The sequence below is a fragment of the Pleurodeles waltl genome, chromosome 4_2 (assembly GCF_031143425.1).
Source record: "Pleurodeles waltl isolate 20211129_DDA chromosome 4_2, aPleWal1.hap1.20221129, whole genome shotgun sequence".
Lineage (NCBI taxonomy): Eukaryota > Metazoa > Chordata > Amphibia > Caudata > Salamandridae > Pleurodeles > Pleurodeles waltl.
The window spans coordinates 148,523,107-148,545,274 of NC_090443.1; the positions used below are offsets into that span (position 1 = coordinate 148,523,107).

General features: G+C 43.7%; 1 protein-coding gene across 1 annotated transcript in view; it reads left to right on the forward strand.

Moving 5' to 3' along the window:
• The window catches only part of LOC138292418 (homeobox protein Hox-A1-like), a 96,561-nt gene extending 79,592 nt beyond the window's left edge, over positions 1-16,969 (forward strand). The window contains exon 2 of the mRNA XM_069231002.1: positions 12,831-16,969. Within this exon, the coding sequence (XP_069087103.1) occupies positions 12,831-13,174 (344 nt within the window). The 3' untranslated portion in view covers positions 13,175-16,969. The remainder of the gene's footprint in view (positions 1-12,830) is intronic.
• The last annotated feature ends 5,199 nt before the right edge of the window (positions 16,970-22,168 follow it).

Below are 22,168 nucleotides of genomic sequence, written 5' to 3' on the forward strand. Positions count from 1 at the left end.
GCATCTTGGTAAATGCAGTCAGATTCGTTTCACATTAACAAAAGTAATCAAAGTCTTTCACCTTAGTAGGTGCAGCAAGTGCTGTGTATCTCTGGACACGTGTTTCTGGGTTTCGCCCGTCATCAGCAGAGAGCAGCATATTTTGTGGGGTTGCTTGAAATGCCACCAAACGTCTTCTCAAGTTTATCTACCACTCTGGTGCGCAGGTGCCTCACCAAGGCTCGTCAGCCCGTTAGCTCAAGGGAGCCGTCATTCGACACAGTGCAAAAAAAAAAGGGAGCACACTGCCTCACACTCCAGCAAAAAGTAGGCCCCAATGCATCTTGGTAAATGCAGTCAGATTCGTTTCAAATTAACAAAAGTAATCAAAGTCTTTCACCTTAGTAGGTGCAGCAAGTGCTGTGTATCTCTGGACACGTGTTTCTGGGTTTCGCCCGTCATCAGCAGAGAGCAGCATATTTTGTGGGGTTGCTTGAAATGCCACCAAACGTCTTCTCAGGTTTATGTACCACTCTGGTGCGCAGGTGCCTCACCAAGGCTCGTCAGCCCGTTAGCTCAAGGGAGCCGTCATTCGACACAGTGCAAAAAAAAAGGGAGCACACTGCCTCACACTCCAGCAAAAAGTTGGCCCCAATGCATCTTGGTAAATGCAGTCAGATTCGTTTCACATTAACAAAAGTAATCAAAGTCTTTCACCTTAGTAGGTGCAGCAAGTGCTGTGTATCTCTGGACACGTGTTTCTGGGTTTCGCCCATCATCAGCAGAGAGCAGCATATTTTGTGGGGTTGCTTGAAATGCCACCAAACGTCTTCTCAGGTTTATGTACCACTCTGGTGCGCAGGAGAAAGACTTTGATTACTTTTGTTAATGTGAAACGAATCTGACTGCATTTACCAAGATGCATTGGGGCCAACTTTTTGCTGGAGTGTGAGGCAGTGTGCTCCCTTTTTTTTTTGCACTGTGTCGAATGACGGCTCCCTTGAGCTAACGGGCTGACGAGCCTTGGTGAGGCACCTGCGCACCAGAGTGGTACATAAACCTGAGAAGACGTTTGGTGGCATTTCAAGCAACCCCACAAAATATGCTGCTCTCTGCTGATGACAGGCGAAACCCAGAAACACGTGTCCAGAGATACACAGCACTTGCTGCACCTACTAAGGTGAAAGACTTTGATTACTTTTGTTAATGTGAAACAAATCTGACTGCATTTACCAAGATGCATTGGGGCCAACTTTTTGCTGGAGTGTGAGGCATTGTGCTCCCTTTTTTTTGCACTGTGTCGAATGACGGCTCCCTTGAGCTAACGGGCTGACGAGCCTTGGTGAGGCACCTGCGCACCAGAGTGGTACATAAACCTGAGAAGACGTTTGGTGGCATTTCAAGCAACCCCACAAAATATGCTGCTCTCTGCTGATGACGGGCGAAACCCAGAAACACGTGTCCAGAGATACACAGCACTTGCTGCACCTACTAAGGTGAAAGACTTTGATTACTTTTGTTAATGTGAAACGAATCTGACTGCATTTACCAAGATGCATTGGGGCCAACTTTTTGCTGGAGTGTGAGGCAGTGTGCTCCCTTTTTTTTTGCACTGTGTCGAATGACGGCTCCCTTGAGCTAACGGGCTGACGAGCCTTGGTGAGGCACCTGCGCACCAGAGTGGTACATAAACCTGAGAAGACGTTTGGTGGCATTTCAAGCAACCCCACAAAATATGCTGCTCTCTGCTGATGACGGGCGAAACCCAGAAACACGTGTCCAGAGATACACAGCACTTGCTGCACCTACTAAGGTGAAAGACTTTGATTACTTTTGTTAATGTGAAACGAATCTGACTGCATTTACCAAGATGCATTGGGGCCAACTTTTTGCTGGAGTGTGAGGCAGTGTGCTCCCTTTTTTTTTTGCACCTATGGATCTATGTACCTATACAGTGCAATAATGGTTTAAGAGTCAATGTTTTAGTGATGCTTTCATGGACACTTAATTCTGTGCCTGGCTTTATATTGTGCTCGTAGTAGTTGGTGGTGTCCCAGGCATTAGAAGGAGTGCTGGACATTTGTCCCTATGTTTGGGTCAGAAAAGCTATGGCTTCGCATTGGAGGCTGTGTCTAGGTAAATGTTGGCTTTATGTATGCAGTTGAAGCTGGAATGGTGCAGTAAATGACCATGTGAGTTTGAACCTGCCAATATAGTAACTGCATTCGAGTATATGGTAGCTATGACATAGCTGCACACTAGGTGATATAAATATTAGTGGCTAACTGACAGATGAGCTGTAATAAGATATTTGATATTTTTAAGTCTTCCACTTATTGACAGGTCTATGAACATCAGTGATCAATGTCACTTTCTGTGATGTCTTTGTGTCACAGATCACAAGACATCAAATCCTGTAAAGTCTTTAGAGGCTGTGATATCATTTATTTTACCACATGCTTTTTCATGAGTTGATGTCTGGTGCAAAGACAATAACAGATAAATACAAAAGAAGCCCTGATACCTCTTATTTTTCTCCAAGCGAGCAGACAGCCTTATATTGGGGGACAAGAAAGTGATCATTTGGATGGCCAGTCAATGACTAGAGGGATGAACTGTGGAGACGGAGGTCATCTCTTAGTGACACAGAGTCCTATAGTAATAGTTTCAGGGAACTACTACATGTGTTGTGCATTGAAGAACTACCCAACCATCATTTGCTCAAAGGCCACAGTACTGCCTACTATCCTATACGTTGCTATAAAATAATGTGCATGTATGTGCGGGGGTGCGATCACCACCTCTGGTTCACCTGCCTATTACTGTGACTCATCAATAACCTACTAAGAGGTTTCTGTGGAGAGCTTGGGTGTTACTACTACAGGTTTTTACTACAGATATCCAGTATGTTACTTAATCATTATTACTTTCTAATTATGGCTTTAACAAACGTATATGCCCTTTGAAGATGCCTTTAATTGCTATTATTTGCCAATACCACATTTATGGGCCTGAACCCAAATGAGAGGGAGCCTAATGCAGGGAATGACAATTAATTGCTAATAGTGTTCAGCTAAACGTTTGCATGGCCCCTGACACAAGCAACTCTAAACTTCAAAATCCCTGTTGTTAGTAGACAGATAACACGAACTTAAAGAAGCATTTGCAATGCAATGGCTATCGCATTTGCTCGAGTTAGAGCTGTTAATGTTCTAAATTCCTAACTGGACTTTTCCTGCCACTTAAATTGAAAATGAAAAGTAAAACAGTAGACACAAGCGAGCCAATTCAAAGTGCCATGGCAGCCATGAGCGCCAAGGAGAGACACAAAAGGAAAAAGAAGTTTGCTCGCAGCCAAACGTATCGGCGATCATGCAAATATCCATGTAAAAGAGTCGATGTCTAAGGTGGTATCCAAACTGCCCCAAGGAGGTACAAATGTAAAGCATTTACCCATGACAGCAAAAGATTTTTGAAAGGGAAGCCCACGAATGAGTGATAGTGATGGGCGTGTGGTTGGCGTGGTTAAAAGCCCACAGGTAGAGTACAACAGGTCAGAGCGCTTGCATGCTCGACCTAAAAATGACATTAAAGAAAAGAGTTTCCAACATACCAGAATCCGTAGGATGTCACAGTATGCATGTCTCTTACCGCTGTAGACTGCAGTACTTGGAAGGACGCCCAGTTTCTTACTGGTTCTGGATTGGCCAAGATAAAGGCGATCTCTTCTAGTATCCATGGTGCCGCTGACTTGGAAAATGCCAAGGCAGACTGTACCCTCCAGAAGGAGTCCCAGAGGAAAAACCCAAGTAATGGGAAATAATCTCTATCACAGGAACTCCTGAAAAAGAGGAAAAAAAATGAAGAAAGGCAAAAAATAGAAGTCAAATCCTCAGGAAAAATAAGATGAAGCGAGTAGAAAAAACTAGAGACAGCAGCGCGGTTCACCATCAAGACGGAAGTGTTCGCAACGCAAGGAAAGAGGGAACTGCAGTGCTTAAATATCATTAGACAGGAAGTGACAAAACAGGAAGAACGCACAACATCATCTTGGATTTGGAAAAGCCACATAGAAATGAATTGGAAGAAAAACCAAGTAGAAAAGGAAAGAAACAATGCATGCTGGGAAGACAACCACAACAGAAGAAGACCATATGGATACCTAAGAAGAAAGAAGACATGAGGAAAGAAGAAAAAAGAAGAAAAGAAAAAGGACCCACGGAAAGGTAAGTGGGAGGAGAAATTCATGGAGGCTGCCTGGGACCGCGCGCTACCTAGAACCTGAAATGTGACTGACTCCTGCGCCGCACCGTGGCACAAAACGCCAGGCAATCATCAAATAACGGGCTGCGGCAGTTCCGGTGCCCCCAAAAACGCAGACTGCTGGCCTGCTCGTGGCCCTCAAAAGGGACGCCACAGTAGTCCGCGGCATCACATAAGATGCCTCACGGACTGTGAAACATCTTTTTCAAACCACTTAGGCATTTGTTATGCATAGGGCATGTTATCGGTCAACATACTTCAACTCTCCAGAACTGCATAAAGAAAAACTGATTTAAGATAAAGAATAGTATCTTTGAGAGATGTGTCTTGGGAGAGTATTCCAAAGGAAATTAACGTAAAGTGAGTTAATTTGTTGTGCTAGGCCACATTGCAAAGTGATCAAGCCTCTCCAGACAGTATACCCTTGCAATTTCATTCATTGAGGAGCAAGCGAGATGCTTTTGTTCATGTGACAGGCCAGTCCAGTTCATTGTTCTGAGAAAACCCTCTAATCATTTCAGATCAAAACACGTCAACACTTCTACCAGGGCAATACATGGCGATAAGGAACAACAGGTAAACCTTTTAAAAAGGTTGACAGGATACCAATGTGCTTTCCAGAATTACACAGCCAACTAACTACCCCTGATTCATCCCTTGGCGTAAAGAACAAATGGGCAATTCCTTCAAATAATCTATTTGTATTCTCTAAATTGTGAACTGGGACTTAGGTTTATCAACAAAAATATTTTAAAGACATTAATTTAATTGCCCATTATCGCAAATATCTTTTTTATATATTTGTTTTATTCATTAAAAAAACGAAAAGCTACAGGGACGTTATAGATAGGTTCAGAATTTGCAGGCACAAAATCACAGAAATTCAGCAGTTTTAGCTAGGTATCTCAAGTAACTATAACTCATGCCCTAAGGTAACTATGACTTGCACCCCCACCATGCACAGTTTTCTCATCAACAATTTTATTGAAAATGTTGCAGTGATGATATCAATGAAGCCATAGATAATGTCATGAATGATGTAATGTAACTAGCTGTGCAAGGCGAGGGCGCTAGTTATAGTTACCTTAGGGCACATGCTATAGTTACTTCAAATAACTGTAACTATAACAGCTGGTTTTATGCGTGTAAATTCTGAAACTAACTATAACGTCCCTGCAACTTTTGGGTATTTTTAGTACATTTCTAAGGTTTTTTAAATGCTAATTCCTATCTATAACCTCCCTGTAACCTTTGTTTTTTTCTGTGAATTTCTACGTTTTTATCAACGCAGCTGGGTGTTGGCCAAATGGCCTAGCCTGTGGCCCATCTAACGCGTGCTGCAAAGTCTCCCCTTGCACCCAACCCCACGTGAGGTTTGTGACTGACTGTGTTAGTGGATGAATAATATTTCCCATTGGGCTCTGGATCCATGGATCCGCCGCAGATTTACACTGGGGATTGCGCTGAGCCAAAACTTTGGGGCAATTACTCCCCTCGGGGACCCTTCCATCCGTCCAATGGGTTCAGGATACCTCTATTCTGACCTCTTATGTCACTATTCTGTTTTATAGCCTCCTCTGTACGAGGTGATAAACAAAATGGTGGGCATGAGTTTTCTCTCAGGTTGTGGGCAGCCAATCAGAGCCTTGCTTTGACACAAGTATCCATGGATCCGCCATGTCTATATTTCTTTTTTCTATAATATCTCTGAAACTAGTGAACGGATTTACACCACTTTCTGGACCAAGATCTAGCTTTTTGCCAAATTTGGTGTAATTCCATTCTGCAGTTCGGGCTGTATGGGAGATAAAACGGGAAACACATATTCGGTGACCCACCTTTTTCTCGGCCCTTGCTTGACGGATCACCCCAAAACTTCCCATGCAGAACTAGACAAAGTAGGGCACTTTTTGGGGATAATTTTGTGAAGATTTGTCAAACAGTGCCAAAGTTATAAGCAAACCAAAAAAACGCTTTTTCTATGGAAACTAGGTTCTAACGATAACTATCTACTGGTAGCCGCCAGTAGGTAATATATATCTTGTATTTGTAGCGCTGTATGTTTTTTATAAATGCCTTTCATGCACATAAGAAGTCTGTATTATGTGTATTTCTATCCTGTGTATGTTATGGTGTATTGAACCTATGTATGACCATATGAATAATTTCTAAAAGATGACTGTGAATGAAATATTACAAGGATCAACTAATTAGTTGTTTTTGTTCCTGTGAATAATATAATTATCAAAAAACGTTTAGACCTGAGGCTTTTTCTTTTTGTTCACAAGTTATCTGCTACTACAGCACCAAGCTGATCCACATAGAGGTGGAAAATAACAGGGCACAGTATGGAACCCTAGGGAACTCTGCGAGTGATAGAGACCTTTGGGGACCTGAAGGTACCCATGTGAACAAACTGGTATCAACTGGAAAGGTTGGAAAAGTTGTTGTAAATGTGCAGGCTTGCAATCAATTAGGGCACAAGAGTCAATCCAGGATAAGATGGCTTTGTTTTTGGGTGTGATTACAGAAACTTGTCTTTTAGGTGTTTCGCCAAGGTGATGGCTCGACATCTACCTTTGAGTGATAGTGGGAGTTTTTGATGGAGGTATAATGTTGTTTGAATATGTTATTTTCATGTAGAACTAGGTAACGGTTGGTGTATTCATGGTACAGTACCCAGAACTTCTGTGGATGGCCCTAAAAGATTAGAGATAGACAGTAAAAAAAGTCAGCAACCGTATGAAGTGCTAAGGAACACCATGCTGCAGGCTGGCTTTGCTAGATAAAGCATCACCAGTTTTCACCATTTAGGTTCAGTTTAGAGGGAGGGAGAGACCCAGTTTAACAATATGCTGGCAATTCCTTTTCAATTGTTAATGATAAAAATAAGGGTGATATAGTTTCTATATAAAAGGCAGCTGAAAGGCCTACGAGAAGGAGTGATCAGAGCTTATAAAGTGGAAAGCATTGTCAAGAACGAATAAAAGAGCAGCCTCAGACCTAAAGCACTGTCTGAAGCCAGATTGAAAATTACCCAGAAGATTGTTTATTGGATTTGGTGAGTAAATTGAGCAGCAACACCTTCCCCTGAAAAAGTAGACCTGATGAGGGGCAGACATTGATGAGGACACTGCAGTCTGCAGAGGGTTTCTTCAGAAGGGGAGAGGCTTCATCACTTTTCAAGCTGTTGTGAAATACACCTTCAATATGGAATAAATTCACCAAGTTGGTCCAGTACGGTAACAGGTGCTTGGCCAAGCCTTTACAGTGTCTACCGAGAACTGTGACAGTGAAGTGGTTCAGGAGTTTGACATTAGTATAGGCCCTGAGAAGCAAATGCTGTGAAGAGACTGTAAATGACACAAAGATGTCTTGGCTTTCGTGATTAGATTATCATTAGTTGGGTGCCAGGGCAGGAAGGTATCAAGGTTAAATTGATTTGACCATTTCAGTGAAGAATTTTACATTTGGATTTGGAGACTCCCTGTAGGCTGATCAAGGTGAATCGTGGTGGGGCTCTTACCCTGTTCAACTATGTCAAACATATGTCCTTGGTGATTTTTGGCAGTGTCCGAAAGAGAATTGATATGTGCGGTTTTGGACTTGAACATGTGTATTTGTAGATGCTTCTGGCTGCCCTTTGGTATGCAAGAGAAGGAGATTCGCACCACGTTTTCTATAGTTTAGTAAAATGTGTTTTCCCTCGTTAAGTTGCCTGAGAGCCAAGGCAGAGAAGGTTTCAGTAATTACTTCTTGCTTTCCAGGGAAGCACCCTCGTCATCAGGATGAAGAAAGTCCTTTTCTGGATGGGAAACTTGAGCGCCTTTGCCCACCACCTGCAACCATCAGCATAAATTAGGTCATGGGCAAGGAGCCCCGGACACATAAAGCACGGCCTACAATTGCTCAGCAGGGAACCCTCACAATCACATAGAGGATTATACAATCTCTGCCGGGGACGACCTTTCAACGTATGTCTGGAAGTTAAAGTCAATTCATTTTCTACCACTGCCCTCAGGTATAATATTGCTTTTTAATGCACAACATTTTGGAGGGCAGGACTTACGTTCCTCTTTATCGACGCAGCAGCAGTTATTTCCACGGCAGGAAGCCGCCATTTAGAGGTCAGGCGCCTTTGTCCACACCCCGTGCGGCGATTTTATGAGTGTTTCTTAAGGCGCAGCTCCAACGGCGCCCGTAATTTCTCCACTCTGGCCTTATTTACTGTTTTATTTGTAGGTGCCAATAAAGCACGCCGTCTCCAATTCATCGTGCGCGGGTTAATTGATGTAGAAATCTAGATGGGATTTCGTTCTCTGAATTATGTTAGCCAGGGCCCTGCACCCAGCGCGGTTATGTACTTTTATGGCTCTAGGGGAGGGGGTGGGTGCAAACTGGAGGCATTAGCAGAAGAACATTTAATAATGAATCATGTTTGCTAATTTAAATGTGATGAAGCGCAAAGATGGCTTAACGCAACAAGCCTTTTTCTAGAAGAAAAGCGCTCCCGCGGGTTAACCCCATGCATGCCCGAGCTGTGGCCTGTTTTAATTCCTAATCGTCTTCATCAAGCTTAGCAGCTCTTTATTTGTTCCTGAAAGAAAATGATGAAGAAAATACTGCTGCATCTTCGAATTCGGAAAGAAGTTATTTATAGGTAAGAGGAAAACCAGGTGAGGACGATTCCACATCCTATGCATAGTTCAAGAAGGAGGTCATGCTGGTTGACAGTGTCGAATGTGGCAGATAAATCCAGGAAACCGGAGTTGCCGCAATCGAGGAGTCAAAGGGAATGAACAACTACCTGGAAGATCACCGTTTTTGTACTGTGGCCCTGGCGGAAAGCTATTGGAGAGTGTGTAGGAGGGTGTTTGTTTGGATGTGTGAGGCTAGTTATGACGCTATGCAGCTTTCGATGACTGCCTAAAGATGGAATTTTGGAGCCTAGGCAGTAACTGTTCAGATTCTCTGGATCAAGAGGTTGTTTTTTTAAGAGTGAAGTGATTTGATCCACTGTAGTCATTTGGGGAAGAGGCCCTGATTAAGAGAGGAACTGACCAAGGTGGTCAATAGGGGAAGTAGGTATGTGGCAAGAGATTTGCTGATGAATCCTAGAATAGCGTCCTGATGATGGTTTTATTTTGGAGATAGTTCGTAGTAGGTCCTGCTCTGAGATTGGAGAGAAAGATGAGCATTGTTGTATTGATTTTGCATGCTAGAGATTCAACTGTTTCAAGGGAGTCGTTGATGGGAAGCGAAATATGGATGTCTCTAACTGTTTTATCAAAGAAATTCACAAAGTCATCGCAACGGGCCACGGATGGCTTAGGAGCCAAACTGATGGGAGGTTTAGTAGACTGTGCAATAACCTCAGACAGGCGCTTTGGTCTATTCTTTGTGGAATTCGCAAGGGCTCTAATGTGGGAGGATTTATCTATGAGAATTTGGTCTTTGTATTGTTTTCTCGCTATGTGAAGCTTAGTCATACTCAGGAAATATGGTGCTTTTCTCCATCCTTTCTCTTCTTTTCTGACAAGCTTTCATTCTTCATACAGCCCTTTGGAGAACCAGGGTTTGGGTCTGGATAATTTGCACTTCAGTGGTGCTCATTTGACAATAAGGGATTCCATGCAGAAGTTGAACTTGTTGGTGGCCTTGTTCATGTCAAAATGGGGTATGATTGCAATTAAGGTGGGAAGGACCATGATGGCTATGGCTTCTATGTCAAAGTTGGATGTGTCTCTAAATCATATTTTTTTTTCTTGGGTTGCCCGTACGTTTTGGTGCAAGAGCCGGTTAGAGAGAACAGGATCTGCATGTGATCAAACCAGTCGACTGTAATGGGGGTAGCATGTCTTTAGGTAGGGGGAATTGGAGATTATCAGATCTGGAATGGCACTTTGTGGTGTGAAGATTTATGGCAGTGCTTTTGGAGATCGCTGGCATTGAGGAAGGAGGTAAAAGTGTCCACATCACTATTGCCCATGTCTTCCCAGTGGATGTTGAAGTCACTAAGGAAGATATTGTTGTCCGAACTAAAAAGTTGGGAGGTGAAGAACTCTATGCATTCCTTGATGAAGGTGTTGTTTTGACCCAGTGGACTGTAAATCACATTCAATCTGAGGTTGGAGGAAATGGATGTGAACAGCTCCACCGACATGCTTTTGAAGGACTGAAAGTAAGTCGTTAGGAGGTTTTGGCATTTCTGAGAGTTTCAGTGAATGAGTGCGAGATCTCCACAGTACCCATCTTCCCCATCGAGCCACAAAATGGAGTAATTGGGAGGAAGAAAAAGGTCAAGAGCATGGTTAGATGAGGTGTTGAACCGCGATCCGTGAGGATCAGGATGTCAAGGTGATGGTTCAGGATCGAGTCTGATAGCACAAGACAATGCTTGACGGCAGAACTACAATTGTGTAGCATGCAGTTCAGGGAGAAGCTGTTGTCTTTCTGACATGACTGATTTGGGAAGTTAGTTGGGATTTGTATAGAGTTAGGAGGGAAAAAGCGTGCAATGAGGTGGTGTGCGTGAGTTTTAATGCAGTCAAAGATAATAGTGGAAATCTGGCAGCCCCCTATGGGAAAGTAGAAAGAGGGCGCTGCGGGCAGATAGGAGGAGGGGTGGCGGAATTTGAAGCTGCATAACTGTTTAGGAGATGGAGTAGGTCTAAGTTGTCAAGGGGAGGTTGTGTTCATGTAGGTCTGGGTAGGTGACTGTCTCTCGGTATGCTAGAAAGGTGTGGGGGGAGGGTCCACAAGGGACGATGAGGATAGTAGTGGCGGAAAGACAGAGCATGGATGGAATGGTGTGAAAGAATGGATGGAAGAAACAAAAGAGATCCTCTGGGGATGGTTCTGATGACATGCTTCATTTGTTTGGTGCCAAAAGAGCTTTTTGGAGCAAAGTGGGCGGTATTTCAATTTTCTGGGTAACCCTTTGGTACCATGGCAGGAAAAAAAAACTAAACACCACTTCTTGCTTCCTGGTCTTTTTCTTGTCTAGCTATGTGACCTTCACCACCTCGGGTTAACTTACAGACCCTTTCTACACCCTCACCAACAGCATAACCTGTGATTCTGATCTGACCACAGTGAAAAACAGTAAAAGCCATCAAGCTACACAATATTTTTCCCTCGAACTTCAGATGGTTCTTGTAAAAAATCTAGGAAATTATACAATGCCTTAAAGTTTCACACTTGGTGTACTTTTAAGTGAAAGTCCGGACTTACGAGTATTTTGTATGGCAGATGGGTCTGATGGGCCAGTAAACAAATGCATCTACCGCAGGCACAGTGTCTAAGCCCATTGTCACAGAGTCCAACCTTAGCAGGTCCACCCCCGTTTCATCCTCCCAAGATTGATAAAATAAATAATATGGTTTTGGGTTACATTATATATATGTTACTCAGAGCCAAGGTATTTGCATACCCCAAGCTCTTTGGACAAGCATGACACCTTCCTGCACATAAACAATCATTTGTGGTGTTTTGCTGTTTTTGTATGTGCTGCAGAATGCAGCACACATAGAAAAAGCAAAAATGAGGAGAAATAAAAGTAATTCCCCTTTTTCCGCCATGCTAGAAGCAGTGTCAAAATTTAATGTGTGCTGCAGTGGCACGCCCACAGCAACACCCATTCCACGCCCCTTTCATTCTAAGTGATGAGTGTAAAGGGGCTGTTTTTACAAGGTGGCGTTAAGCCACAAAAATTGGCTCAGGGCGTTGCTCCACCAGAGCGTCACTAAAAGTGACACTCCAGTGGCGCAAGGGCCTCGGAAATTAGGCCCTCAGTATGTAGAGTAGCTGTTTGCCCCTGAGAAGTGTTGATACTCTAACATTAAATATATGGCATTGCTGCTGAGAAGTGCAGGTACTCTCCCCTACAAATTAAATAAGTGTAGGTACTCAATACTGGACAGTACAGCACTGACGGAGACCAAATGTGTCTTCAGACAAGGAACTAAGAACTCTTGAACATTAGTTTCTTGCTTATCCCACAAAGTAACCATTCACAACCAGAGTGTTGCATGCTTGATGCAGTACTGTTAATTGTTTACATTTCATGTGCTTCTTTGCTGTAGAAAAACACTGTTACTTATGTACCCATACCCTTTGCTGTAAAGAGGCCAAGTACTGAAAGGGCTGGGAGTCCGATGTATCTTCTTACCTGCTAAGGCTGGTTTACTGCACATTGGTGGGCAGTTTCCGGAGCTCACGCTGAGCACTACATGTCTCTTTATGGAACAGTTCTCCATTATAAAATCCAAAGTATAATTGGTGCTTCAGGATCTATGATATTTATTTATTTTTACATTTTTCCTGCATTTGTCCGCATTTTAATCACTTTCTTTCTCTTTTTCCATATTTATTTTGGATTCTGTGAAAAAATGAAGCTGCGATTAGTTTAGTTATCATTGTCACCGATAAATTTAAACTCGTATTTGACTGCTTGGTGGATTTGAATGCTGTAATTACCCAATATGTGATATGCTCATATCAAAACATAAACATGTGTACATCTGCATTTTTTCTAAAGAAATACGTCCAGATGGCACTGACATCTTTCTTTTTCACTCTTTGCTTAGCCAAAGCTGGAGACTGCCACCTGCCCGGGGAGCCATGTGGGAGTGTGCAACGCACCAATTTTAGCACCAAGCAGCTGACCGAGCTGGAGAAGGAGTTCCACTTCAGCAAATACCTGACCCGTGCGCGACGTCTTGAGGTGGCTGTGGCCCTGCAGCTCAATGAGAGCCAGGTGAAGATCTGGTTCCAGAACCGTCGCATGAAGCAGAAGAAGATGGATCGAGAGGCCTTCAAGTGGGTTCCTCCCAGTGGCCAGGAGGATCCTGCATCTTCAGACAAGTCAGACTCTGCCTCTCCTGCCTCCTCACCATGTGGCAACACTGAATGTGACGCCCCACCTCTGTGATCCAGCATCAATGACAGTACCTCAGTCTTTATTCCCAAAGGTTACCCTCAACAGAGGTGACCGTTTCCAAAGATTACTCTGCTAACACTGATCACGTGCAATAGAAGAGCTTGATACTACTTCAAGTCCATCTCCAAAGATTACTCTTCCACCACCCCTGATGTGTAGTAATAGTTTGACATTAGTTCAAGTTTCTTTCCAAGTATTACTCCACCAACCACCCATGACCTGAAGCATTAGGTCGACCCTACCTCATGTCCCTTTCCAAAATGTACCTATCATACTTGATTACTATACCAAGCCTTCAGTAGCCTGCAACAGTAGAGTGATTTTGTGATGCAGCATTGTGTGGAACACCAAGCTCTACATTAATTCTATAATACATTACCCCTTCTCTACTTCTTCAGGTTATCAATCAATTTAGATATTTTTATGGCCCCATTTGTGACCTGCAGAGATGGTGTGACTCTACCCAAGGTCACTTTCCAAAGAACTTCAAACACTTATATTCCCCCCCCCCTCCACATGCATCCATTACCTAACCTGTTTGTGTCACGCTTTTCCAAGCCCTTGTCCTGAATTGTTTATTTCACTTTACAATGATCCTCAGACTCATAGATTACTTTCCCAGTCATCACTTCACCATTCAGAGACCAGGACCATTTGCCTCACACTAACACAATCCTTCACCTGGGGTGCTTCTTTTTCATCAGCCTGGCCATTGAACTGAACTGCACTGCATGTGTAACACTACCGCCTGTCACTTTCCAATGGACTCCAAACTCCACCTATTTGCTGCCTGGAATGTTTGTCTGATTCTGCCACAATTCTTCCCCTGGGGTGCTTTTCTTTTATTACCCCAAGCCCTTCACCTGGATGGCATGTGCAACACTACAGCCTGTCGCTTTCCAAATATCTCCCAACTCACAGATTATTTTTTCACCCACCACTCCACCATCTCATGCCCTGGATTGCATGTGTGACAGTATCGACTGTCACTTTTAGTAGCTCCCTAAATTCACAGATTATTCTCACACTGCCTCATCCACCAACATTCCTTGACCTAGGAAGCTTGTGTGACACAAGCACATGTTACTTTCCAAAAGTCTCTTAGCACCATAGATTACTCTTTTATCAATTTTCCTCCTCAAAAAACCCATACCTGCTACCAGCCAGGCCCTCAAGAAGCGGTCACCCACAACCTATCCCTGTTGCTTATCTCTGCCACCCAACATATCTGACTTTTCTCATTCTCAGTGAGAGCAAACGAGCCCGAATCTGGAAGTGACGTTAACAAATCACATACCTTTTCCCAATGAAAGCCACAGAAGGCCTGCAATGTGTTTTATTTATGGCTAAGGATGTGCATCTCTTTTAATCACAGTGTTGCAGGCATCTCTCTTTCCAAAGAAACGGTGTAGAGCTTACTCTTTTAAAAGAGCTTCCGAGATAGAACTTGGTAAAAAGAATATAGATTCTTCTATGCAGCTAGTGCAGGCACCAGCCACTTGCTGAAGAAGGAACACCACCTCACGGTGTCAGACTGTAAGTCATTTGTCCAGGTGGAGTGGGGTGCAGAGATTGGCCTTTGCAAATCACGTTAAGCTAACTTCTCCTGCAACAAGATGGGTGAAAGCAAACTTTTACACATAACCAAAGAACCCTTGAGCCACGTCACACACTGTTCTGGCGGCCATTTTGGAAACACTGCATGGTGCATCATCATATTCGGCTGAGAAGACATGTATTTTGGGAAAATCCATTTTCAAACCGAAGTAGAAGCACCAAACCCTGCAGAGCGGTCCCTTTTACATTAATTGATGCATTTATCAGGGAGTAAATGAAGTTGTGAGCCTGGTCCATTTGTCCTGCTATGTCGTCGAGGCCATTTACGTGCATTTCAAACAACGCTAAAGGAACCAAAGTTATTTTTGATGGAAAATCAGTGAATCGGTTAAACGACCTCCCAACGGAAAAAGCTGCGGATGCAAAAACATTAACGATATGTAAAGCGGCCTGTGTCATAAAGTGGAGACTAATAGTATCGAAAAAGGCTAAACTGAGAGACCATGTAGATCTCTGTGTCGAATTTGTAGTGCTCATTTGCCTTGATTATCCAGAAACAAGCGCTCGCCCAGCAGAGGGGCGAGAGTCAAGCGCGTGATCGGATAAGGGGTCCAGCATTCCTATTGATGGGGGCCGAGTAGAGCAGCCTCTTTCCTGAGCAGCTCCTCCACGCAGCCGCTCGGTAGGCCATCGCTTACTGTAGAGACGCTCCCGTCACAGAGCTGTTCATTAGCGATTAGATCTGCCGCAGCTGTGAAGAAGCACATAGTTCACTTTAAGAAATAAATTACCGCCGATAATGTATGGGCTCCGAAGTGGAAAGTGACGCCCGAGATATAATTTACCACACATTTATGAGATAGGGAATGGGTCCTGTGAAGGGACGCGATACTGGGGGCGTAGGGAACGGGTTGCTATGCGGGCCACGGGGGTAGTTTATTGAGGACGGTGTCAGGTTTCCGTCACCCTTGCAGTAGCAGACTAGGAAATCAAATTCACCAGCACCTCTTAGAAATTAATGACATATTTCAGGGTCTATTCACTATCATCTACATAATAAAAAAGGGTTTCACCAGTTTGTTTCCAGTCAAATAAATCAATCTATCTATCTGTAAAAGATGTTGAATTTCAGCACCAGATCACCACTCACCAAGGCTCTATCAAGGAGTAGCGATTGCTTCGGCAGCATGCAGCTAATGTCAGAATCCTTACAATAGTAAGAACAGGGCCCAACTCATTGCATTGTGTCCCAGTATAATGATTTGGGCAGTATATGTATTACCCATACCCTTTATAAGTCTTTCCTTAGGTTCTGTGCCCTTTGTCATAACAAATCGTTTTACCACGATTTATTTTCTCAGCAGCTTTATGGCCCATCCATACTTAGGCCTCGACAGTCAGTCGACCCTTATCTTTTGGCTGTTTCCATATGAACCAAGCTGGACTGTCTCAGTCCCTCCCCTGTAAGCTGCTGTCACGTGCCGTGGCCACTCGAGAGACTTCTTATGGAAGAGACGCAGTGGTGCGCCCATGTGTCACCGGGGGAGTCAGTGCCCCTCTCTATCTCAGCCCCGCTTTGTGTATCTATGCACCTCTATTTCATAAACAAGTGGATGCCAGGAAGGAAAAGGTGTAAGATCTGAGACAAATAAAGATGGTATTTTGGAAGAAAGCAAAGCTGTGAAAGAATACACGCACAATAATGTAAGTGTTGTACTCTGTGAAGACCTATGTTTGCAAACAAGCCTTCAGCTCGACAGCATCTCCGCAAAGTATCTTTACTGCACAGACTCAATGCTGAGAAATAAAGGGTGGACCACGAGGAATCAATGCCCTGCGGTTGGAAGTGTTGTGGCCCTACTATTTACTCGCATGTTGCAGGTGAAAGTTTCACAAAAAACGGGAAGGCTTTATTGCAGAGTTCTTTTTTCGTTGATGTCCTTTTCTCTTTCGTGCTTAAAGTTCCATTCCCTCAATTTTTCCTTCTTCAGTTATTTGCTTTATTTTAAACATGTCGTTTCTTTCTTGTGTTCCTCTGCTCTGTTCCTCCTGAGTTTTGTTCTTCACCTCCTTTCTCTTCTTTTTATGTCATTTTTCCCTTTCCCTCCGTTCTTATCCATTTTCCTTCCTGTATCTTTCTTTCTTCAAACATTGCATTTGTGGTAATGTTTCTTGGTGCACTTTGCGACTATATGATTGTTGCTGCTACAAGCACTGTATATGTGAAAAGCCTCATTTTGTTCCATGTACAGGTATACTAATTCTGTGTTTGTTTTCTGCCTGTGTTTCTGGTACAATCCTCTAAGCATCTAACCGAATCCGGTTTCTCTCAAAGACCAAATGAGAAAAATTTGCTAAATATTTCCATCACAATGTTTTGCAGATACATTTTCTGATTGCATAATGCAAACCATACGGAGGAAATATTCCTATTTATTATTGTGTTAGCTGTACTTTAGTGTATACAAATAGGGGTTGACAAACTCTGCTTTTAAAAGTCATAAATTCACTCCAGATATGTACATTTGCAGCCGATTTCCAGCTTTTTGGTGATTCACTTCCTCTTGGAAATCTATGGATGTCATTCATTTTTAGTACTACTACTTGCTAATACTATCTTATTTGTCTTTACCATGAGGTGGAAATCGTCATTCCTAAGTTGTGTGCAAATGTGCTTTTCCAAATGGAACTGTTTTATTTTATTTTCCCTGTGTAACAAAATCCCTAACTTTCCTAACGTTTCAGGGCGTTCCCTACTCTAGAAACCCATACTTCAACTTTTTTCAATAATATGAGGAGTTTCCAGCTCCTTGGATAGACATGCAAATATATTTAAATCCACAAAAGCGTGTGCATTTGGGGTCATTCTGTAAATTGTGGATGACCAATGTCCCATAACACCACTCTTTCCTGTCCATCATTCATCACGGTTTAAAATCTGCCAAACTTGTGTATTGATTTTTTTTTAATCTCACTTATTCTGGTTCTGTGAATCAGAATGTAGAAGCGTAAAAGCCCTTCTGTGCATCCAAGTTGCAATTAGGCTTGTGAATAGGGCCCACAGAATAAAGTGATCTTGAGATAGATAAAAACAAATGTATTTAGACATTTTGCAATGCCAGTAGGAATGCAGGTTGGGTGTACGATGTGATTGAAAACAATGAGATCATATGGAACAATTTACAGCTAGACAAATGACTTTTTATCCACAACGTGTGTCGGGTTCTACTGTTAAAATGATTATATTTCACTGGTTGGGGGGAGGGGGGAGGTGGAGGACTGGATTAAACATTTTTATCAAACAGTAAAATTCTACCTCTGTTTGCCGGGACTATCAATTGAAAGAATTATGCGGTTTTAACCTTAAGACTTTGATACATGTAAAATCGGCCAATAAATGCATACTGATGTATCTCCATATCTGCTGACTGTTCTGTTTTCCGAAGAACGAGGGGTCTGCGTGAAGGGTAAAGCTCTGCTGGGCTGGGAAGGTGGATAATGCACCTTTCTGCCCGACGACCGAGGGGAGCTGAGCGTCTAGCTCAGCTGCAAAGTGCCAGGCCCCTTGTTCAGGTACCCCAGGTCATCCACTTGTGATTCTCACCCACAGGAACATTCTTACTTTTTGACATTTTTTATGGTTTCCGACCTGCACAGTGTTGAGTTGTGTCACAGGACATGGGCAGACCTCACACGGCCACCTGGAGGACAGATATTACCAGTCGCTGCTCGCCAGGGTTACAGGGGACTGGCCGGGTAGCACGCAGGGTTGGGGGGAGGCGGGGGTAAATACATTTAAATAAAAAAATAAAAATAAAAACTTACCTTCTTGCTGCTCCTCTCCTCCGTCTCCGTCTCCTCAGGCTGCAGGCAGGCACAGGCTCCCAGCCTGCCCTGCGGCTAATGCTGCACAAAGCAGCATCAGGATTGGCTGGGAGCGACCTGGCTGGGCACTCCCAGACAGACTGTGAGCCTGTGCAGGCTCTCTCCAGCCCGGTAACAGCGTTGCCGGGCTGGAGAGCCTACTGCGCATGTATGTTTGGCCGGCTGGAGACGGCTGGCAAAACATACATGCGCAGTGAGGGGAGTGCACAGTGCACTCCCCTCACTGCTTGTCACCGCATGGCCCAGACCCTTTCACAAGGAAGGGGCAATGTCCCTTCCTTGTGAAAGGTTTGCAGCTTCTGCTGCTGGCGGGGGGTGATGCTCTTCCACCCAAGCTGAGAAGCCGCCACTGGATATTACTTATCATATGGGGAGCTTGAAGGTGAGCTGAAACCCTTGCATGGAGTCGGCGCTGAGCTCGTCTGTATGCCTTTTGCACTGATCCAAAACACTCAAATTACTCAGACTTTCTCAGGACATGGCAGGCAGCCCTTACACCTTTATAATAGTGTAGGTGAGTTACACAAGCAGTGAGGGTGCTCCAATGCACTTCCCTTTCCAATAGCCCCACCCCCTTGAGACTCCTTGTCCTTCTCCCTCGTGGCATCACATGGTGAACATTCTTACGCTGTTGGTAGGCTTGTTCTTTAGTTACATTTAAAGGAGTCCAACATCTTTTACCCGTTTTTGCAAAGTGCTCCTCAAGTCCCTTTCCCGTGTGATTGTAGCGCTGGGGCTGTCAATACCCCAAAGCACTTATCTATTTTGGAAACCTCAGGTTTTCTCGAACCCATAATATGCTTCTAATGAAAATACGCAATGCAAACAGGACTGAGGATAGCAACTGAGATGAGGTGTCCCTGATTAGCGTCTGTGATGTGAAAATATTCACAACGAAGGGGAAAAAGAGCAGGGTGGGACACAACATGTACATTTACAGTTCTGTCAGTGCTCTTACATTTTAGAAACTCTAATCGTGAGCACTGCTTAACGTTGATTTATGGCACCACAGGAAGCCACTCTTGAAGATGTGGCTCAATGACATCACAGGAAGCGACAGGAAGTTATCTTGTAAACGATTCATTAAACTTATGCCTGTAGTGGCTACAATCCTTGTGCCAGGCCTAGACCGTATGCAGGCAAGCATTGACAGGCAAGATTTCAAAAAGACTGAGATTGTCTCAACAACAGAAAGGAATGAATTCGTTTTTAATACCGTGTAGTGCATCATACACTCTACAAGCCCCTATTTATATACTGTGCCTCCTCGTTCTTAAAGAACAGGTGCTTTTAAAGCTGTGAGCATATTAAAGGTAAGCTACAACTGCTAAGCCCTACTGCATTCATCCCTGAATGTGAGAACCCCTTCCTCCCTACCTCCCAAAAGGAACAAGCATTTTCAATGCAATTGGTCTCGCGTTTGCTCGAGTTAGAGCTATAAGCGTTGTAAATTCTTATTGAACTTTTTTTCCACTTAAATTAGAACTGAAAAGTAAAACAGTTGACATAAGCAAACTGATTCAAAGCGCCACAGCCGCCACGAGCGTGAACGCGAAGAAGAGCCACAAAAGAATAAGTTCCCTTGCAGTCAAATGTATCGGCAAAAGTGCAATTAGCCATGTAACAGGGTCGACGGCCAAGATGGTAACAAAACTGCCCCATGGGGGGACAAGCGTGAAGCATTTACCAATGATAACAAAGGATTTTTGAAAGGCAAGCCCATGAACGAGTGATAGTGATGGGCATGCTGTGGACGTGGTTAAAAGCCCACAGATAGATTACAACACGTCAGAGTGCTTGGTGCTCGATCTAAGAAGGATCATGCCGCCGCAGTTACTACTGGAAGGGAAAAGGGCAGACGACTTATGTGCAAATACAAGACATCTTTATTCTGTGGTGCTCCCTTACTATTGCATCTCTGATATTTGTATAGAAGACTGCATATTCATCGAGCTCAAGTATAATGAATTCATGCTTTCCAAAGGTCAGCTGTTACTCAAGGGTGACCAAGTGAAGGCTGCGCGGTGCATTAAAACTTTAGGGTTTCCAGTTACAACTTGACATAGTTGTCATAAAAAAAACATTTTTTAAAGAGGATTACGTGATGCCCTGGATATCACCCATCTCCACTACTCCCCCAGTGGTTACTCATTGAAGCAGGAAGAGGTTTTCCAGCAGCCCCAATCGGTTTCACAATGAAGGCGTGAAAGCCGTCTCGCCAAGTGCCCAGCTGTGGGGTCTCACCACAGATCTGCTGATGCCAAGCACCAACTAAAGGGAAAAAATACAATAAAACGCAACAAGGGCGATTTAAAGCACACCTTCCAACATCCTAGCTCGAGAAGACATGTTCGGGACCGACAAAGTATTGTTTATTGCTGGTTCGCGTGTGGAATAAGCCACGTTATCGGTTCTCAGTGGGTTGTGGTTCCAGCGGCCTGCAGGCTTGCTGTTCTAGGCTCAAGACATGATGACAATTTTTGATGACACAATCTACTGGAATCAAACAACAAATTTCTAAAACTTGAGTGTAAAGTGATAGGGAGAGTATTAGTGAAAGTATGTGTTATGGCCTGCATGTGGTTGCTTGGCAACACACAGCCCAGTGATGAAAAGCAGCAGAACCCAGGGGAGTAGAATGCCACATGTAACAGCGCCCAATAACTCTAAGTGAAGCAAGAGGCAATGCCAGAGCAGACTGCTTTACTGGATGTTGAACAAAAACAGGAGTGGAGCACCGTGTCCTTGGTGACATGGATTTATCGAGTATCCTTATTTATATTAAAAAGGAAGACGAAAACCTCAATACGGGAAGGTAAATATCAACACTGGAGATAAATTATGATATTAAATCACAGTAATGCATTCTTCCTGCTGTTTTCCTCACATGTGAAGCATGGACCCTGCAGCAATACCAATAGTATGGTGTCAAACAGGTAAACTGCTGGCACCTTGTACTGCTACAAATGTTATAATGCCAGTGATACTTCACCATGAACTTTTAGATCAGTAGCTTCTTTGTTTACTCTAGTCTGTGGGACAGGCCTCCTTCGTGTCCACGCCAGAAGTGGGCAGTTGCTGTCAGGCTCGCACCAGAAATATGAGTTCTTTTGCATAGAACAACTGACAGAGGGCCTCCCATACCAGGGGACGGCCAATAGTACACATTAGCAGAGATTGTACTCAGTCCAGCTAGACGAAGCGGAAGAGACAGAGGCAACAAGACAACTCTCATAGTGTCTGCTCACAACAGTGCAGCCCAAATGTCAAACACCCAAGCGAGCAGGTTGATGATCATGGGGTCTGTCGCGGTCAGGCATACTTTTGTCAGTCTTGTAATCATCTGGGACTGCAATGCATTTAACAGAAGTAGAATAATGTATACGAAGCTCACAACAAACCAACGTATCATTGGAACCTACTTAATATTCAAGTGTAGCTCTATACATTACAATGTTCTAATAAATGTTACATCCCAAATTATGGACTCTGAAGAAGGTAGAGTAGCCCTGGTCAGATTTCGAATGCACAAGTGTGCAGCGT